Below are 21,181 nucleotides of genomic sequence, written 5' to 3'. Positions count from 1 at the left end.
TATTGTGCAAGATACAGTGAAACTAATGTTACACTGTATCAGTAAATAAGTAGCACTTGTAGTTTATAATTGGAATAAATATACTGCTCCAAAAAGATCTTTCAGTAAAGATTTTCAACATGAACTTTTCTTTCATGAAGGTCCAACATGTCATTTAAGTGTTGCTTTTATGTTTTTGGCTTTTATTCTATGTTTGATTTGTTTTTGAGCACAACAGTTTTCGTTGTCTTATATAGTTGTGTCATGTTGGTTTGCTGTGTTGTAACTCTTTGCTTAACTGCTTTTTTCCTACAAAACTGCGATTAACGTGACCTCTGCTGCGAGTTTCTCTGGACAAAACCATCTGATGAGTTCAGAAAAGAAATATTTCTTCGGCTGAACTGCCAACATGTGGAAATGTGGAATGTCTTAATTAAAAGTGCTCTTAACTCAAGAAAGCTGTCACACAATAGTTTAACCTTTAACTATAAATAAATTAATAAATCGCACATCCTGTCTTAGTACAGAAGAATTCAAAAAAAATGCAGCTATGTAGCTATAAAATAGTATCATGAAAACACTGACGTCACATTTTCAGAGTAACACGATTGAGTAAATGTACTTGTAACTTTCTGGGGATCGAAGCCATGACAAGATTCAAATAATATTAAACAGAAACGTGGAAAGGCTGAGAAAAAGTGTGTATGCTCAGTATAACATTCCCTCGCTAAACACTATAAATGAAAAGAGACACTTTCATGAAAAACAAACGACAAGTTATTTCCAAGGAATGGATGTTAAGCAGATACAAGTGTCGGTGTTAATTTCCTGTTTGCTGGGTCTCTTGGCCCCTGCTGGCCTTCCTGGGGCTCTGGCTTACCCTCTGCGACTGCCAGGTACTTCTCAGATAAACAAAAACGTATCCAGAATGTGTGCCCGCCGCACACACGTCTCACCGCAAGCCAAGGCAAACACCGGCCAAACGCCTTTTTAGCACAATGTGCAAACTCTTGGTCGAGAACACATAAACAGGGAGCAGCGGCCACAAAAACAGGCCATTGTTTTGAAAGAGTAAGGTGCAGGGTGCAATCTTATACCTGTTAGCTCAATTTAATGCAAGTGACTAACACACTGAGCATCATCATTCAGAGTGTCCATCTGATGGGGTTCAAGCTTTTAAATCGTTTTCCTGTGCAGCAAACACAGAAACGGTTAATTGTGGTTTGATACACACCTCTTGGCTGTGCATTCCTTCTGCAGCTTGGATAAGGACTCTTTCTCCTCCTTCAGACGCTCGTGCTGAGCAGAAAACGAATCCTCTGACAGAGACAGAAAAGAAAAATGTAAATTATTAGGTGTGCGTTTGTTCTGGTCTATCTGAACAGCCAGCCAGGTGGGCTTGTGTTTGGTTGGCTGCCATCCACTGTTAAACCCGAGCAAGATCAAACAGCTGCTTTGATGAGCCCAAAACATTTCCTTCTGACACAACATAAAACCTAATGACATATGTATGCAGATTATAGGATTAGTCAGACAGTAAATACAGAGTTGGGGAAATGAATAAAATCAGACAGAAAAGTGACGGGATGATACAGAGTGAGGAAGTGGCGTTACCGCAGCATTGGCAAGCTCACAGTATGCACGTGAAAAAGCAGAACGATAACGGCTAATTAAAGGTTCGAACAGCACGTCTCTCGGATAGAGCATCACATAAGATTGTGGGTAAAAGCAGTAGAAATGCATTGCATTCTTTTTCCTTGAACTCAATGTTTACAGTTTTTTTGGCTTGTTTACACAGCGAACGATTTAATTTTTATCCCTTTCAAATTATGAATAATAATCATTACAAAGGAAAGCAGCGCTGTTTGCTGCGTGACAGGGTGAACTGCAGAGACGTGCATCAATCTAACATTTCACATCAACTTAGCAAAGCAGTCTGTGCGTTACGTTCTGGCTTCACCACATGAGAAACGTTGGAGTGTCTCGTCTGGTATCCCGTACAGTACTCACAACAGCGTTCTGAGTCGTGTGAATAAATAGCATCCTTTCATGCAGATAAAAAGGGATTTTGATGGGAAAATTGTTATTGGATGCGACGCGTCCTCTCCTTTCACATGAATTTCCTCTTCAGGTTTGCCTGTGGTTAGCAGCCTCTTATTGCTTCTAATTCCTCAGTGGGAAGCAGTTTTGTTTAACTGTAAGAGGAGATGGACAGACGGCTGATCTCAAATCACACGCGTCTAACATTCTTGGCTTCGTCTAACTGGTTAAGCCGTGATGGCAGCTCCTTCTGAAGTTTTTCTATAACTCTAGTTCCTCTCAATGTATGCCATCAAACAAAGAGTTCAATCTTTAACACATTTGCAGAATTAAACACACATTCTAGCTTAGAATAATTCACATTCTGGCAAATGCAACTCATTTTCAGAGAAAGAAGAATTTAAGTGAAACACATTTTGTTTACAGTAAATATGTAGTCAAGCACATTTAAGTGGTACTGAATTCAGTTTAGTTCAGTGTCTGCATGAAACCACCAGAACATACAGAACAGACTGTATACAACGATGGACACAGCATACCGATCTAAAAAATGAAACCAACGCAGAAGTTATGTTAAATCTTTCCAACAAGCAACAGAGGGCGAACATCCTGGTTGCAAAGGTCTAGAAGAAAATGACTGTGCTGCTTATAGGTGCTATTGTGCAGTTGTCAATGTGTTAATGCTGTGTCCGTTTGCTTACAGAGAGGGTATACGACCCATCTATAAAAACAGGAACACATAGGCAGACAAAGATGAAGCTGTGCATAAGTCGAATAGACAGACTTCAGTTCTTTGCCTACTTTGGTTTTTCCCCTCCTTGCAGCTGACTAAAGAACCAACAGAACAAGCAACAATAACCCACAGACCGATGTTTGTGACACTGCCCCTTGGTGACAGTAAAGAGCTACAACATGCAGATAATGGCTCCAAAGCTGATCGTAGGGTCTGCTTAGGCCAGAGGTCACCAACCTGCGGCTCTTTAGCCCCTAAGCTGTGAGGGGCTGCTAACTGTGACATTAACAAAACACCACTGTTAAAGAGTTCGTTTTCCTTTAAATGTCAGCGTATTAATGAATGCTATGAAAAATTAGTGCATGCTTCCAACATGCGCCACATCACCACAGCTGCATCTGGTGGGATTCAGACGTGACACCTGTCTACTTTATTGTTGTTATCAGTGCGTTTTGTATTAAGCATTCTAACAGGAGAAGACCTGCACCTCACCAGTATATCCAGTATGAACAGAAACAACGTAGCACATGTCTAAATATTCTCCCATACAATTGTTTTTAAATGCACTGTTATTGCAAGTAGACAGGAAAATCCCGCACAACGCTCATGTGTGAAAAAAGACTGTTGCCCTCTTGCTGAAATTTGAATCTAAATAAGTCAGCAAAGAGCAGCGAGCACAAGTGAGAGTTTGGAGTAATAAAGCTTATCAAAGCACGTGCGATCAGGTGGATAACAGGATTGCTTTGATCGCATATTTCCACTCATATCCATGATTGTCCAACTGACATCATAAGGGTATGAGGTGAGAGGGCATAGTGCAGACAGAGCAAAGGAGAAAATACAGGTACTTCATCAGATTAGGAAGAAAGGCAGATAGCGTAAGACAGAGATCACAGGCCATCGCTCTGCTGTGAGAGATCACACGAAAACACTGTAACCCAGATTCCACGGTCTTCTACTGCTGCTTTCATGTAATGCCCACTTCTGTCCTATCTGCTCTGTCCATCCATCGTCTCGTGCTTTCATCCCACTAATCTGTTCCACGGTATGGAAAGACAATATACAGTAAAGACACAGCAGAGAATATGCATCGTTCTGTCCACTGGTCTCTCACTACACCATCTTCCATATTAAACGTGGAATAAAAACCAAAAAAAGTACTCTAAAAATAACTATTCTGACACTGGACAGACGAGTCCCCTCTGGACAATTTCCTCCTGTAAATCAGACAGAAGACTTATTGAGACTGGCCTGACCATTTGTGAGTACAGTACCACGAAAGAACTGTGTTCCTGCACTGGGTAAAGCCTGGACAACAAAAGCGATCCTCTGATCCGTGTAAACATGCGTCAGTGGCATTCAGGATCAGTCACCATCAACTAATGCACAGAAGCTACAAGTGGCTTTATCACGTGACGCTGTTGTGGTATGCCTTACAAAAATAAGGATCCTCTGGTTGCACGAGAAAGGGGACACAGCGTAAAACTAACATGTGAGGTCAACTCTAGTGACAAGCAGCAAAACGCAGCTTCTTTGATCTCCTTTACTATATGGATGGTTATATATTACTTCCCACCATCAAATTGGGCTGTCTGTGGCTCCTGAAATACCGGGCGCTTGGCACCCACGGTACAGAAATACTTTGAAAGTGCAGGTCAAAGCTAGTCAGAAGGTGCATGCAAAGTTCTCAATGAAATGATTTAAAAAGGTGCATTAATCTAATATACACTGTAAATAAGCTTGGTTTTTATACCAGCATTTAACGCACATGAAAAGCTCAGTGGAAAAATATCAATTATTAGGACAAAATATAAGAAATTTCTGACCTCGACATAGAAATGTCAGAGGGGTCAGTAAGTATAAAAAGGCAGACGCTTGGCCTGTTAAGCAGTGTCTGACTCCAGTACCTGTCAACCTTTACCCTGACTCAAGATGGCAGCCAGCTGGTTGAAGTAAATGTGTAAAGCGGAGCTGCTGCTAAAAGAGCTCTAATGATGATCGCTTCAATATGAGACCTTTTTCACTGAGGTGACAAATACCTCCACACAACATACCTTCACAAAACCTGGAGAAACCCAACCGCTGACATTTATTGGTCAGGAGCCCTGGCTGTGTGGCAGAGCGTGAGAATAACTACTGTTACCAAGTACAATAAACGCTGCTCACAGGCCTGATTTATGTTATGCTCAAGGTGGGAGGAGGGAAATTAGACAGGCGGAAATTGTGACAAGAGTGTGACCCCACAGAAACCAAAGTGATTGATTTCAGAGGGAGGACAGAAAGACTTACTTTCAATTCATAACTTTAAAAAAATGGGGGGGAAAGTGATCATGCTGACATGTGACATGGCGTGTGCGTGTTCCCACGCACAGAAAAACAAACTTTTACTTTCCTGCTCTGATTTCCCTGGAATTACATTAATCAGCTGGTTAAACTAACAGCATCAGCGTTACACCAAACAGGCTCTAGCAAGTCTAAAGGAAGATTCTAATAGTTCAACACTCGAGTCGTTTTATCTGGTTTCTCACAAGTTCAACACACGAGAGAAAAAAAGCAACACCTTCTCTACGTTTGGGTTTTCTGCACCTGCTGTTTTGTTAGGGAGGCCCATTCGGTGGGAACAACAGGTTGATAAGAGCTATTTGCTAATGGGCCCTGTGAACGTGTGGGAGACAACGAGACCACACGGCCAGGTACGGATGAGGTCCTAAAGAGCGTGACGAAGAATGGAGCTTACCAGCCCATCTGTGGTGCCCACGGGGGACATATTTCATAGCAACATACTTACACTCGCTGTAAAACTGTCAATAAAATTTGAAGGTAAACCTGCAACTTATAAGCACTGGAATGTGTGAAAGCTCAACAAATGAAACACTTGCTTCTGATTAAAACAACAGTGGCATATGAGATCGCCGCTCAGTCGCACGCTCTTGTGATTTTGCTGAACAGGAACCATTTTTGGCTCAAATCTGTCCATTTCTCACGGGCTTCTCGGGGAAATTTCTAAATGAAATTTAGCCTGCGATTGATAGAATCATATGCGTTTCAAAAGTGAAAGACGAGATCATATGAAACAAACACACTGTGGTGCCAATCCAAATATAATCAGACAGAAAATCAGCTGCTGTACGAAGCACTGTAAACACCTGTCTCCAACAGTATCCTGTCCTGTAATTAATGCACACTTTTTCCCAATCTTGAAACAAATGAATGTCTGCTGGCTGATTAGAGGAGTTAAACAACAAGCTGGAAGTACAGCTCAGCAGCATATGGCTTTTGGATTTTGACTTATGAGTCTGGGAAAAGCAACAAGACTTCAGCCTGGCTGTCTTTACATATAGCATTTCAATTTATCCTAAAAGACCAGATTTTCCCCTCTCTTTTTAACCAGCTAAAGGAATTTTCCTTCTATTTTTTAATAAGCACCTGTCCCGTCTGGAAAAAGGCCTCTATAGAGCTGCGAGGCAGCAGAGCCGTGAGTTCGTTTGGCTGCAGACAGAGTGGTGACAGACAAAGAGGAAGAGAATTAATGGTCATTTTTCAGAATCGTGTCACAAAGGCAACCTCTCCCTGAAGCGCTCTTAGAGCTCTTTTATTATGTGACAGCGTATGTATGAGTGCAGACTTCACGCTAATCACTTCCTCAGATCGGTGATTCAGTGATCTGTCTTTGCCAAAGAGCGAGCTGATCTTAAAGGACACAGAAATCAAGATACATCCTGTCAATTCATTGTGAAAAGTTGCACTGGGCTTATTGCATCAGAACATGTGACTATAGATATATAGATGGATATATCCATCTCTAAGATGGAAACTTCATAGGGTTAACTAAGTGACAACTGCACAAACACTTCTGCTTTATCACAAACTGCAGGAAGTATCTGTGTACTGCAGATCTGCTTGTGTTAAGAAACTCCATCTTCTGACTGGACCAAGACCACGTTGTGGAATATACTAAAATGATCTGCCTGCTGCTCTGACAACATGGAAACCTTGACCGAGCCGTTAAAAAGAGCAGATTTCTCTATAGATGTGTAAGACAAATTATTAACACCGTTTCAGGACCTGAATTTATGGAATCATGGGTGTAAAATCCATTAGTTTGGTAACAAGCTTCACTTTCTCTCTTTCAACAACAACTAAAACTGTCACATTACTGAAAGAACACATTTGGAAGGATTGGTGGAATTCGTTTTATTAAAGAAATGCAAATTATGTGCAATTTATTTCCATAAGCTGTGTGTGACCAATGCTGGATTTTTGATACCAAAATGTATTTTTAGAAAAACACTGACATCTATATACTGATCAACAACTTTATATTAATGCATTTGGCCAAATATAAGACTAACATTCAAGCAGCGGATTTTCTAATAAAGACAACCATCTGTCTGTTCAGCTACAGTATTTCCAAATTCTTGTTATTTTGTTGTTTGCTTTTTGCATTGTGGATGTGAATTCATATGTTTGAATGTGCCAATTGCACTACATAAGTGACAGGCTAACATCTCCCAGCTATTACATGAGTGACCCAAAGCAAACTCACTATTGTTCTAAATGAACACGCAAACCGTCCTGGTTAGACCTGTGCTTACCACAATTTACACAAAATAGTCAAACTGTCAGAACTACTTTTATATTCTGTTCTCGTTACAACTGGTAGCTGCAGCAGAGCCTTCTGTGGATTATCATGAAAAGATTTGGGGATTTCGTTGGAATTGGGAGCACATGTTTTTACCATTATATTAAGTCTTCTTCCACAAGCAGGATCTGAGTGACGCAGCACCACTGGAGACAGCAAAATGAGTTGCAGAGGGAATAACCGATCATTTGAAGTTAGTTTGGTCTTATATAAAAGTGAGCCTTTAATTTTTCTTATTGCTCGTGTGTTCATGTTTTCACCCACTAGTTACTGCAAGCAAGCACTAAACGGTGCACACAATAGCATCAAACAATATTAAAAGGTGATTTATGCATGGTGGTGTGGTGTTAACACTTTCCCCAGGTGCATATGCAGCATGTCCACCTATTCCGTTTACCTTTCTTCTGCAGCAGTGCCCTCTCTTTCTGTCGCAGGTCTCTCTCCCTCCCGAGTGCCTTCCTCTGCCGCTCCAGCTCACTGTGAAGGACCGCTATACGCAGCTGCATGCACTCGCGCTCCTTCTTCTGCTCACACAAAGCGGCAGAAAGGAAAGAGAAAAAGACAGTGAAAGAAAATATTTAGCATGTGGTCACAGCAACCTTTTATAAAGACCCCAAGATTCCTACTAGCTCCCACAAAAACAAACACTGTTTTTTAGGCTGATCCCATATCGCGCTGATTTAATGCACAACCACTGAGCCAATGCTCACTGTTAGCAATAACAGAAAGCACTGTCAACAGCTAATGATAACACAGAAAGGAAGATTTGCGTGTTCAAAACGTCTTACTGAGCCCTGGAATCATCGTTAATGTTTACTAATGAGCCCAAGTCATGGGAACGGCCGGCTCCAAGGTAAGTAGTACTGAGTTCCACGTTCAAACAGCTGGTCTGAGGTGAGCAGATGAGGCCGGGTGCCGAACCTGCACCAGAACCACAGTGAATAAAGTCTTCTCCCTTTCAGGCCTCTCACATAGAGCATATAATTTACAAATCATCTACATAACACATCTGTCCTCGTATGCAGTCATTTGTTCCTTTTTAAATCGTTACAGCTGGGAAAGAAGGTGTGTTTTGTAATATGTCTCTTACCATTTATTTCATTTAAACAATGGCCCGAGCATGTTTTTGGTTTGTTCCAATTTCCTTCTGTCTCCTACTAAACCCAACTTCACAGGTCTATACACACAGAGACAAACAGGTGTTTTCACTTATTGTGGCTGCTAAGGCCTATTTCTCATGTTTGCATAGCTGTGCACAGACTGTGACTGATTGACAGCAACCTGACTCACCTGTGAAAGTGAAAACATTCAATCTTGTTTATACAGCAACAAACCCCAACAACGGTTGCCTCAAGGTGCTTTACATATTTGGATGTAAACCTACCCTGCAACAATACAGAGAAAACCCAACAACCAGTCTGTGAGCAAGCAACTGGTAACAGTGGGAAGGAAAAACTCCCTTTCAACAGGAAGAAGCAGCCCTCGGCAGAACCAGGCTCGGAGCTGGGCGGCCATCTGCCGGAAGCGTTTGTGGGTGATGGGAGAAAGGCAGGATATACTGTGAAAATAACAAACGTCAACTAATTCTTATTTATTCGTTTAATATTTCCCACTTGGAGTCATGGAAAGTCATAGCTTTCCATGACTCCCAGTTTAACTTAATTCATCTAATACTGGGACTCCGTTCGGCCCCTGAGTGCATCCTCTGTCTCAAGCAAACCATTTTCTTCTAAACAGCTATCCCTGTCAAACTAAAGGTTTGAAGCTATGTCTGTAGCCTGACGCCTGAGCTTCTGGATGAAAATTACTACCTAATAAACTGAACTGATCCCAGTAACAGACTGGTAACAATATACAGCTCAACAATGACTGAATCACAAACATGGCTGGTTGGGTGGATGGAATCCAAGTACACTTTAATTAAAATGAGAAAAATGAAAATATATGTATATTTACTTAATTTTACACAGTTTATTTTAATACTGTGTTTTGATTTCTCGACTGTTTGCGTAACTTTCCTCTGCCATATGATATTGCTTTATTACTGCGATATTACATAGAAAAAGAGAATAAAATAGAGCCAGGACAGTTATCTGGAAGCTGAGGAAACAGCTGTCTCCAACAGCAACCTGAGCAGATTTGTAGTCATGCAGGTGTCAACACAAAGCCATTCTTAAACTGATGCAGACAGTGACATTATCTGAGTGTTGTCTCAGGAAAGAATGTGTTATGAGTGGCAGCAGTGGAAGTTAGAAATATGTACGCTCAACATTTGGAGGAAATTGCTTGTGCATGGATTCGGCTGGGAGAACGTGAATGTGAAGTTGTAGCTGTGGGTTTGTTCATCAATTAAAATGTAAGAAAGGCTAAAGAGTAAGACGCCACATGAAAGTCTCAGAACATGCAAACAGGAAGACGGACACAAACCCTCAAACATAACCCGAAGCAAAAGACCACAATAAAGCCCAGCGACTCGAGATGAGTGACCGCCCCGAATTAAAACTCCTGCCAGGAGGCGCCTCTCCACCCCACATCCCTGCCCACCAGCGCCATCAGAGCGCAGGTCATTAGTCGTAATCTAAGCCTCTCCGAGCGGCGTCCCTTCATCATCTTCATTTCTCTATCTGGTAAAGAGGAGTGTGAAGTGGGCTCACCCTAATCATCTAATAAGGAACAGAAACAGGGGTTGATGGATGCACTTGCACAGTAGATGAAGGGGAGAGAGCAGCGACTGACAAAACCACTCAACGAAAAATGATCCATTCAAAACAGGAAGACGGATTTAGGGGGATTCAGGAGGGCAGCACAGTTGCTGAGACAGAAAAAAAACTATACACATACACACTTGTAATAAGGAGATGGAAGACACAAACAGGGAACTGATAATGATGTAAGATTAGGGAGGGAGGAGCGGGGACTTTGGCATCTCACACACATTCGCTTAGATAAGAGATCGCAGCCTGGATCAGAGCAAAAACAGATATGATACAGATTTTTTTCTTCCTGTGGGTACCGTGGAGAAAACACGGGGAAAGAGATGACTGATAGAGCCTCTATCTGTCCAATGTGTCGCACCCTGACACTTGCATGTTAACCTCAACTGGCTTTGGCACGAACCACGAGCCTCCTACACTTTCACTGAGCACCAGAATTAACAAGTGGGTTGCTGTGATGTGTGAGTGTGTGTGCGAGACAGAGAGGGAGAAAGACTGTACCTAACCAGCAGGGTCTGTCTGATGTCTACTGAACATCAAACAGCAGTGGGTCAGCTGAGTAAATAAGCAGCAGGCGTGGGGGGGTGGGAGCGTGTTATAACTGAGCAGATTAATGGCAGAGTGTGGGTGAGAGGGTGAAAGGGGCATGTGCTCGGCTAGGTGGCCTCCACTCCATCGCCCTTTGATGCATGTTCACCATGACGCATACAGAAAGATGGTACAGAGCTCTCCAAAGTGGGAAGCCCTTAGAAGAATCACACAATGCTCCACTCACTCCAAGATGGGGGGGGGGGCTTTTACAGAAAGGTAGAAGATGAGGATTATGTGATTTATTGGCAGATTTGAACTCTGAAAAGGGGTTTGAGGAATGTTTCACTGAGAGGGAAATATCAGAGAAAAGTTCTTGAAAGGGATCCTTTGTGGCGAAAAGAATGGAGCCTCGATGTTTTTGTGGGAAAGCTGAGGCTATAGTAGGGGGCTGCCTTAATAAGTAGGGTGAAGGCCTAAGGAAAGGAACAAAAAATAAAAAAATAAAAAAAATCAGGGATATCAAAAACTCATGAGGAGCAGCAAGATCGAAAGCAACAGCTGTAACAGCTGTATAAAGAGGCTCACTAAGCAGACATTCAGATCACTTAAATCTTCTACCAGCACACATACACACTCTCAGAGTCCAGTTGGACTGGACACAAAAGCAGCCCAGTTGTCCACAATTGTACCGTGCATGGTGAGTGAAAATGCTTTTTTGTGCCGCCTACCTGGGGGACAAAAATACTAAAGTATCATTGCCTCCGGGCTTGTATAACACCAGAAGAGAGGGGATGCTTTTGAAGTGAATTTTTACAGTAAACACAATGTCAGACCTGGGATCGGTACTGCGTTTTCACAGCTGTGCGCCTGACAATTCCAAATATGTTAAACACGCTTCTTTAGCGTATTTGAGCACATTACAGGAGGTGGAAACATAAACAAGGCATTTTGGCGCAGGCATCATCACTGAGGAGCTGAGCTATCAAAACAATCACAATCGATGGATTTTCAGATCTCACATTTCTTTACGTTACAATTACATTTGGAGCTTTGTGTGAGACAAGCTCTTAAATCCTTGTAAGTATCAAGCACGATTCTGATGTTTATTATTGGTGGAGGCCAGAAACTCCGTTATCGCTGATCACATCAGTTGTGGTGTTATACATGGTACTTCCTCTGAAAACAAACTTCACGCCAACTTTCAAGCTACTGAAAACATCTAAACCAGTCGCTGATGAGCTGGAATTTGTTGCCGAGGGGCAACCACGCTCACCCGCTCTGTGCAGGCCGCCGTCGTCCTTAGCTTCTCCTCGATCTCCTTCCCGATCTTCTGCACTGTGACTTGGGTCTGTTTGATGGCTCTCTGGGCTGTGTGAAGCCTGCCGAGGGAGTAGAACACAAAGTCATCATCCACATCATCTTAACCACACATCAGACCACAAGAACAACTCAGCGCTGAAACTGAGTTTCCAGGAGACCATTAAATTGATGGGCTGGCTAAAAGTTGAGAGTCAGTTATGATTACACCAGCAAATCATTCTTTTTAGCTTGGATGTTTACACCGACTGTTTGTAGGGCACAATAAGAATAATGATCGTCCCCATGTGGGGAAGACTCATTGTGCAGTGTGTTTGTCATCCCTCCCCGTTTCTTTTTCTGACTTGGGTTGACCTTCATTGTTCCAGACCAATTGTTGAGTCTCTTAAACTGTAAAAGCTATTGAATAGTTCTGCCATTAAATAAGGACATAAACAATATTGAGAACATTCCTAATAATAAAAAAAGAGCAGCGAGAACAGACGGGTCAAGTTCTAAAGTACAGAAATACGACCGCAAAAGTTTAATCACTAATATTGTCTAATAATGGAAACAATACCGCCTGAGATCAAACGGCTCCAATAGACCTGAACCCAAGCGTGCCAGAGAGCAGAGAGAAACCTCAGCAGCCCCACTAATTAACTAAAACCACAAAGATGGAGGCCCACGTCCAAATTCCATGTCGCTGTCATCACTGAAATAGGAAACAGCAACATCAGTATACAAATGACAAGCAAGCACATTATTTAGACCATCGATCACAGAAGCATTTAGCTTCGGAGAATGTTTTCGTCAAGTCGCACAAAGATAGACAAAAACCCCCTCATCACAACCCCTGGGACTCAACAACTCATCAACAGACGAAAATCCCACATGGTGGGAACTGGCAGCTAGCAATCCAACTGTCACTCTGGTGTTAAATCATCTGCTTCATGCAAAATGTGTCAGTGGCGTTCATACGCCATAAGCTATGATTGGACTATAATGGTTACAGTTCTATTTCCATGCACACAAAGTGACCCTTAAAAATGAAATTGCATACGGTTTGCCTCACTCTTAGAAGCCGTCCAGCATGGTTGGGTTTGATGTAGGGATCCAGTACTTGGGTCATATATTGTAACAAAGAGCTCATCAACTCCCTTTATTTGATTTGTGCACCAAGAGCAGTGCATCGATTGTCAGCTCTCATGTTAGCAATCGCTGGCCTCTAAGCTGATTCCAAAAAAAGGGAGTTGATGTTACAACAATGTTACTAATGTTACAACAACCAACTCAAAAAGCTGTTTTACGGCCTGGTAGCAAGAACTGTTTTTGCCCCCTTGTGCAGCTTTTAGTGCAACTCTGTGCTAGAAAATGGACTTAGGGGCGTGGCTGCACAGAACGGTAGGTATCCCAGGATAGGCAGTTGGAACCAATCAGCATCCAGGCCTCATCCAGTACTTTGAGTCACCGAGTGTCACTGTGGGTGTGTTGCTGGTCTCTTTTATGGTATTTTTATCTAAATAATATTATGGCTTAATGTGCGGGACAGACCATCCAAGAGGTTTGGGCTTCATTCTCGGTGAGTGAAATTTTTGTGTTTTAATAGACTGTAACTTAAGTTCTTATCAGCTGTTAGGTGTGTCTGAGTATTGCGCACACACACGATGGAGTAATGCAGCTTGCTAGTATTAGCTGATAAATCAGCACTGCAACCTTTTATCCATATAAGGCAACTTCTGGCTCAAAGACAAAAGAAAACAAAAATAGAAAATGCTGTTCAAGTGCCTTACACATGAAATAATGACACTAGGTCTCTTCATCTAAATGAGGAATAAAGCATAATAATTTCAGACCGGGGAGGCTTTTTGTAATGAAAATATACTTCTTCAAGAACCAAAACAACAACAAAAACGCTTCTATAATGATGTAGATAGAGCTGTAAGTAGCTGTCCTGCAGGGGAACCACACCTCTTAGATTTTTTTTAATCTGTCTGAGGTGACAGTGATAAGAGTTGTTGATAATCTTTTGAAAGATCAGGATGAATCTGTTTTGAAAGCTTCATCTGTTTAGGTGATAGCAGTGCGTTCCCTCAGGTGAGAGCTGTTATCTCCTCTCTCCTTTTCACGCATGTCTGCTCCGTTATCTCTCCATGAGCCTCGGTCTGAAGCACAGCAATCACTGCAGCAGAGGGGAGGCAGGGGGTGTTCACGCTGTACGCTCTCAGTGGGTCTCTTTAAGATCCGAGTAACTGTCCAGCAAACACCAGCTCATGTGGCCATTGTTTTCATGCCTGACAACTCTGCTGTGGACACGCAGGAAGTTATGACTGAGGCTCTGCGCTCAACCCTTCGTAATGATAAACATCGGACAAACAACAGCATCTGCTCCTTGGATTCTAGATACGATGAGGTGTCGCATGAAACTCGCACCCAGATTTTTTTGATAAAAAAGAAGGCACTGTTGGAAACTCTGGGTAAAGGTTTACAGAATAAATTCAATAAATGCTAAGTATTTTTTGATAACAGGAAGGAAACTGGAGGGGAGGGGCTGCCTCCGTGCAACGCAGCTTTTGTTTTCTGTTCATTTACCTTTGCTGATTATATTGAAATAAACATTTGCAGCCATGATGTAGTCCTGAATCTGCACTTTTGTAAATGAGGACTGAGAACGAATCAGCAAATACAGATGTGTCATCTGGCTTACAAACAAGAAGGCACCTGGGAACATGTCGTTTCTCATCTGAAAGAACGTGAGAGCTAAACTTCAAGGGTGGCCTTGTGCTGCTCTGTTACTCGGGCAGACGACTCGAAAAGAGGACATCACTATGCAGTGGCTGTAGTTAGCTGAATCTTTTCTATCATTTGCATGTGCAGGCGATCTTTCAGTTTCTTACAATATCAAGTAGTAGAGCTGCTCTTGATTCTTTCAGGTTTCGTTCATCAGGAAACACTAAAACAAAATGACCGGAGCACAAATAGGTCTTAAAATTACAAATTCAACCTCAGATGAACAACAACATTATTTTACAACATGTCATTCTTTATTTAACAAAAACTACGCAGAAGCAGTTTGTGAAAAATGTAGTACGTCCTTACTGCTCCCGCTGGAATTAAGAGGGGAGAGAAGTAGCAAGGTGCTGCTAATCAAATCCACTCGGTTAAGTGATAATTAAGTGTGCCTACTCCCATAAAAGCAGAGGTTTTGGCAGTTTGAGTGTGGGAGTGTATGTTAACACAATGCCTTCCCAGGAGTGGATGTGCCAACAAATGGTCACACCGTGCAAAAAACCCAAGAGCAACACCTCAGACTCTAGAGGGTTCCTTTCCTTCGGGTACACGAGACCACAGTGGAGTCTGGCACAAGAAGGAGAAACAGATGTAAAGTGACTAAATGTATGTTGTGATTCGTTTCCTTTCCTGTGTGGTTCAATTAAATCTACGCCGAGGGCAACTCCTCAAAGTCTCCTGCAGGGGGAATCCAGTCGATTATGTGAGAGCTGTCAGTCAGCACCCTCTCAGCAGGCTTTTCTCTCTCTCACAATTTACATTTTTTTAAATCACCTATTTTTTCCTCACACTTTGTAATTTTTAAAAATATTTGGGTGTTTGGCTGGGTGGTTGATAACACGTTTCTGTGGTGTGACAAACACATTTCTTTCTGCTTTACACTGACTGTAAAGGAGTACTCACTGTGTGGCCTGCCCAGACTTCCACCTGTTTATCCCATGTAAGTGTACCCAATGCATTTGTCAAACAATCCTGGATCAAAGGAAACAAGCCCACAGATTAACGACTGTGCTGCATTCATTTCTAGCAACCAGCACAGGGTGAACAGGGCCGCCCAATTAACCCATTGAAAACAACAAATGGAGGGTAAGATCCCACTACACACCTCTGCCAGGGACAATACAGAGAACACAACGTAGGAAAATCACAGCAAACAACTCTTCTCGCCGCTGCCTATATCTCACAGCGAAAGAATGTCAACACATTTAACTACTTGCTATTCACATCACCTCTCCATTGTCTCCATCCACATGGACTGAAAGATAAGATTACTGCTGAGAAGTTTCTTTGGCGAGCCCGTGTATGTGCTTCTCCTGCTCTGGGCTGGTGTTTTTGTGGGGATCTGTTGCTATAAGCCATGTTTACATGAGCTACAACAAAGATGCAGGGAAGCCAGAGAGATCTCGAGGAAAGATATGTTTAGTCTTGAAAGGGTCAAAAAGGGGTCAAGCATTTAGACAATTCTGGAAGGCTGGATTGCCGTGATGAGTCACAAGTGTAGGCTCCTTACGCTGGTCTTACTCTAAAAGTGTCAAATTATTAGTTATGCTCACTTAGGCTGGTGTAATTAGCCTTTTTCTTTTTTAAAACGTCCGAACGCTGTTAGTCAAAGCTTGCACTCTTTTGTTTAAGAAGCCAGGAAACAGAAAGAGAGACTATAGCTTAGTACTGTACATGTGGAAGGAGTAATCCTTACGTCAACAAGCTGAGATAAAAGCCTGCAATGCTAGGCACACACCAGAGGGGCTGTAACGCTGCAGACAGTGAGAGAAAATCGGACGAGTAATGGGCAGCGTCAGGAACAGCAGACAAACTGGAAACATGGATCTCTGGAGGAAGCAATCTCAGGCTGAAAGATGTGTTTCGGAGGACAGGCAGTGAGGTAAATAACTGAAACAAAATGACACACGCAGCATATCTGAAATAACGATTGGTCGTGTTGCTCCAGAGGAATGAAACAACCAGCAGGCTTGCTGACCTCAGGGGCTGCCTGCAGGAAAGCATTAGCACCTCAACAGTCTCTGAAGGCACGAAGCCCCTCCCCCCATTGAGTTCAGCAACACTGTGCACGGCTTCCGTTGACACACACCGTACGTACATGTAGTCCACGTACGAGCATACGCAAGGAAGTCAGGAGACAACATGTGGCTCTGACCACCAAGAAGAAGAGAAGCCTCCCTTTTAGGCTTTGGGCGTTTGAGACATTATGCTAACCTGTGAAAAGTTCTGCTCCAAGAACCATGTTTACCATGTGTCACATCATCATAAGGCCAGCAGGGTTTACAAGTGCATGACTCTTTAAACTGGTTTCAGAGAGCAGGGACCACGACGTGCACACTCTCACTTCACACTACTTCGGTGTGACACAAGTTTAAACTGCAAAACAATTAGAATCATGAGTTGGTGATATCAAAATTAAAACCAAGCTACAAGCTTCCACCCTGTCCTACCAAATAATTATTCCACTTACAAGCTCTGCCAGGACAGACAAGCATACTTGGGGGGTCAAAGAATATCTGAACCTTTATTAATAGTCTCTACATAAAGGGGGGGCTTTGTTGAACAGCTGTCACATTTTTTTTCTACCCACACAGGGGCCTTGCTCTTTGTAGGATGTGGCCTGCCCTCTATCACAGCCTCACTGAAAGAGACAGGCGTTTGCTGATTGATGATCTGTTTGCTCCCTCTTCATCTCACCATATGAGATGTGTTGTGTTGGCTAGCTCACATCAACATGTTACTCACACAAGCGAAGGGTGCTGGAGCCAGGCCGAAAAAGCACACTATGAATCTGCTGACAAATTACCGCCATTTATCAAGATCAGCAAGCTCTCTGTGAAGCCGCCCTCATCAATTTCCATTAACACACAGCATTAACAAAGACACGCTGCGCCGGGCCAGAAAGGAGAGCCGGAGAGAGCTGGGCCAGATCTCGACACTGTGGGTGTTTGCAGTGGACATGCACAACTGCTGTTTGAAGACATATATATATATATATATATATATATATAAGTTAGATGAGCAAAGGTGAACACCACCCTTCATCTCACTTCATCATCAAACAGCTCCAGAAACTAAGCATACATCCTTATATGCCATTGGGGGTGGGGACTACAATAGTTCACCATGTCTGATGAGTCATGTTATAGTACGTAATAATAATAAATCATGTGCATGTGAGTGCACCAAGCCAAAAAAAAACACTGACAGAGGTGGAAGCTGCAGACAGAGCAGTGTGAGGAAATAGAAGGGATCAACCCACAAGAGTGGGCAAGATATCGCGAGTTAAGAAATCAAGTAACTAAACTGAATAGGCGCAAGAAGAAAGAATATTATCAACTTAAGCTCAAGGAGGCCAGTAAGGACAGCAAGAAGGTGTGGAAAGTTTTAAATAATATAATGGGTAGAGATCTTGCTCTGGTGGTGTCTCACATCTACACGGGTGGAACGTTTATAAGTAAAGCTAAGGACAATTATTTTGTGAATAACTACAGCAATAAAATAACAAATTTAAAATCTAATATGAGCAGAGGCGATCCCACCTTATCACGTCGTCTTATACAGGATGTTATCGTGAATAATAAGCAATGCCAATTTAAGTTTGAGGCAGTGAGTGTGGAGATGGTAGAGCGCTTATTGATATCACTTCCTGACGATACATCCTCCGGCTCTGATAACACAGACAGCAAACTGCAAGTTTGTGTCCCTTCCTATATGTCCCATATGTAATAGATCTTTGGCATGCAGCTTATTTCCATTGCAGTGGAAAGAATCGAAAATAATTCCCATCCCTAAAAACAAGAATGACGTTTTTAATGGTGTCAATAGCAGATCTATTAGTCTGCTCCCCGTTCTAAGTAAAATTATGGAGAGGATTGTCTATGAACAAATTCAACATTACCTAACAGAAAATCAGTTACTCGCTCAGTTTCAACATGCCTACAAACCTGGTTATTCCACCAGCTCAGCTCTCAGTCACATGACAGATAACTGGTACAAATATCTAGATAATGGGAATTTGGCCGGGGTGGTATTTTTGGATTTTAGTGCTGCATTTGATTTGATAAATCATGATCTTTTGATAGATAAACTAAAATGTTATGGATTTTCACCAGCTGCTTTGTGCTGGATGGAAAGTTATTTGTCTGGAAGAAGGCAAAAGGTTTATTATAACGGTTATTTCTCGGAGGGCTGTGAAATGAACTGTGGTCTACCCCAAGGCAGCTGCCTCGGTCCACTTCTCTCTTCAGTCTTTACAAACGATCTGCCGTACGTCCTGGATAAATCTCATCTTGTAATGTATGCTGATGACTCCACCGTGTTTTATTCAGCCAGTAGCTACTCTGAATTGACCAGCGTGTTACAACTAGATTTGCTGAACGTGTTTGACTGGATAAGTAAAAACAACGTGATTTTAAACGTGTTTAAATCCAAAGACATGTTAATAGGAAGTAGAGGACGCTTAGTCAACAGCCCACAACTAAATCTTTCCATAGCTGGATCGGTATTAGAACAGGTCACCCAGACTAAATTACTTGGTGTTACCATAAACCACCACCTTTCATTGTCTCAGCACATCAACTCTGTTATTAAGAAAATGGGACAGGGCATAGCTATAGCTAGGAAATGCTCCTTTTATATTACTTCTTCAGTTATGAAAGATGTCATTAATGCACTAGTATTATCTCATCTAGAGTACTGCTCAGTCATTTGGTCAGCAGCTAATAAGACAGATCTGAACTTCAGTTAGTCCAAAATAGGGCGGCCAGATTAGTGTTAAGGTGTTCATATTATACAGATATTGATAAAATGCGCGGTAAACTTTCTTGGCTTTCTGTACAAGTTAAATTATACTATGGCTTACTTGTATTTTTAAAGAAAGCAATACTGGTAAACACACCACACTTTTTTATGCTCAGTTGCAGCATCCAGATGAAATACATAATCATGCCACATGATTCTCAACTAACCACAATTTAGTGACTCCTCGAGTTAAAAGTAACTTTCTGAAAAACTCTGTTATATTTAAAGCATCTTTTCAGTGGAATAAGTTGCCTTATGCAATTAGAGAATTGGCTTCTATTCATAATTTTAAAAATCACCTAAAAGCCTATTTAGGCAGTTTTTAATTTATTTGTAAAAATTGTAGAGGGTAATGTCACTTGTAATGGAAATTGTGTATTTTGTTTGAGTGTTTTTTATATTTTTTAATATTTACATGCTTATATTTTCAGAATTGTAAAACCTTATTGTGGATGTAAGAGCCAAATTATGTGGATATTTTGCATCCAATTCATTGTGTAACATTTTATTCGATGGTATTTGATGGTTTGGGCCCCAGGAAGACTAGCAACCCCTGTTGTGGAAGCTAATGGGGTTCCTTAAACAAATAAACAAACCTAAGTGTGGTAAACCCCACAGATCCCATGTGGTGTGGATAGAAAGAAGAGGATGGAGACGAAGGCTACGATAATAGAAGAAGCCAAAGCAGAGGTCATAAAAGTTGTGATTCAAACTGGGCTTTTTCTCCTTCAAGCTGCTGGAGAGGCGATGGTCTCCACTCATATAACCATAAACCATGACCACTTCTAGACTGTTAAAGTTCAGACAGCTTTGGCATAACTCCATTTACTTGACATTGCAAAGGCCTGTGACGCATTTATGGCCCCTTATTTAATTCTTAAAGGAGGAAAATCTTAGTGCAAGCCTTCATAATGCACCTAATGACAGGACCGTTATCTTATTTTGGAAACATCTAACTTGAAACTTTCCAAATATATATTTATTTAGACAAAACTGGGGGTAATTACACGATCGGTAAACAGAGGGTCTCCCCTTGGGGAAGCCCTGGTGATTCTGTAAGTGCTGTTTACGTTCTACCACATTTAAATATAAATGCAGAACAACAAGCCTGTTTGTCAACAGATGCAGCCGGCCCTTATGTCTCAAGTTCCTAATTACTGAACCAGGGTTTCTCCCAACAACTAGCAACTTACTCGGCAAATTTTTGTCTCCCTCCTGTGGCGTAAAAATGCATTGCAATCCTTTTTACACTCCATATCCTCAAGTACCCCACAACCACAAGACTGCCACAGACCTAATGAAAAGGTGATTAAAATCTGTAATTCAATAGTTTTATTTTGTCTGAGACCAACAGTGTTCACTCTGGGATGTATGAGTTACTACCAAGTTGCAGAGCTTCCCTCACAACGACTCTAAAATAAAACTGTTCCTCTGGCACCATCTGCTGGACAGCAAATACCCAAGTAAAACCCACAAAAGGCAAGTAAAACACAGGAAATGTATTGAAAATATTTATGATAAAAGCAAGAAAGACCTATTTAATAAAAGTAATAATAATAATAATAAGAAGAAGAAGAAGAAGATGGCCCCGCCCCTCCCTGAGCCTGGTTCTGCTGGAGGTTTCTTCCTGTTAAAAGAGGTTTTTCCTTCCCA

At 41.9% G+C, this 21,181-nt stretch overlaps 1 protein-coding gene across 1 annotated transcript in view; it reads right to left on the bottom strand.

Annotated features, from left to right (window-relative positions):
* The window catches only part of uvrag (UV radiation resistance associated gene), a 92,740-nt gene that overhangs the window by 60,511 nt on the left and 11,048 nt on the right, over positions 1–21,181 (bottom strand). Inside the window, exons 7-9 of the mRNA XM_085288179.1 lie at positions 11,913–12,018; positions 7,792–7,918; positions 1,214–1,298 (exon numbers count right to left, since the gene is read on the bottom strand). Of these exons, the coding sequence (XP_085144305.1) occupies positions 1,214–1,298; positions 7,792–7,918; positions 11,913–12,018 (318 nt within the window). The remainder of the gene's footprint in view (positions 1–1,213; positions 1,299–7,791; positions 7,919–11,912; positions 12,019–21,181) is intronic.

This window comes from Mchenga conophoros, linkage group LG10, assembly GCF_057382185.1.
Source record: "Mchenga conophoros isolate Kocher_MC1m ecotype Shallow Benthic linkage group LG10, M_conophoros_male_GT1.1, whole genome shotgun sequence".
In the NCBI taxonomy this organism is placed as follows: domain Eukaryota; kingdom Metazoa; phylum Chordata; class Actinopteri; order Cichliformes; family Cichlidae; genus Mchenga; species Mchenga conophoros.
The sequence above is the reverse complement of the archived record's forward strand: the minus strand, read 5'-3'. Positions and strand labels throughout refer to the sequence as shown.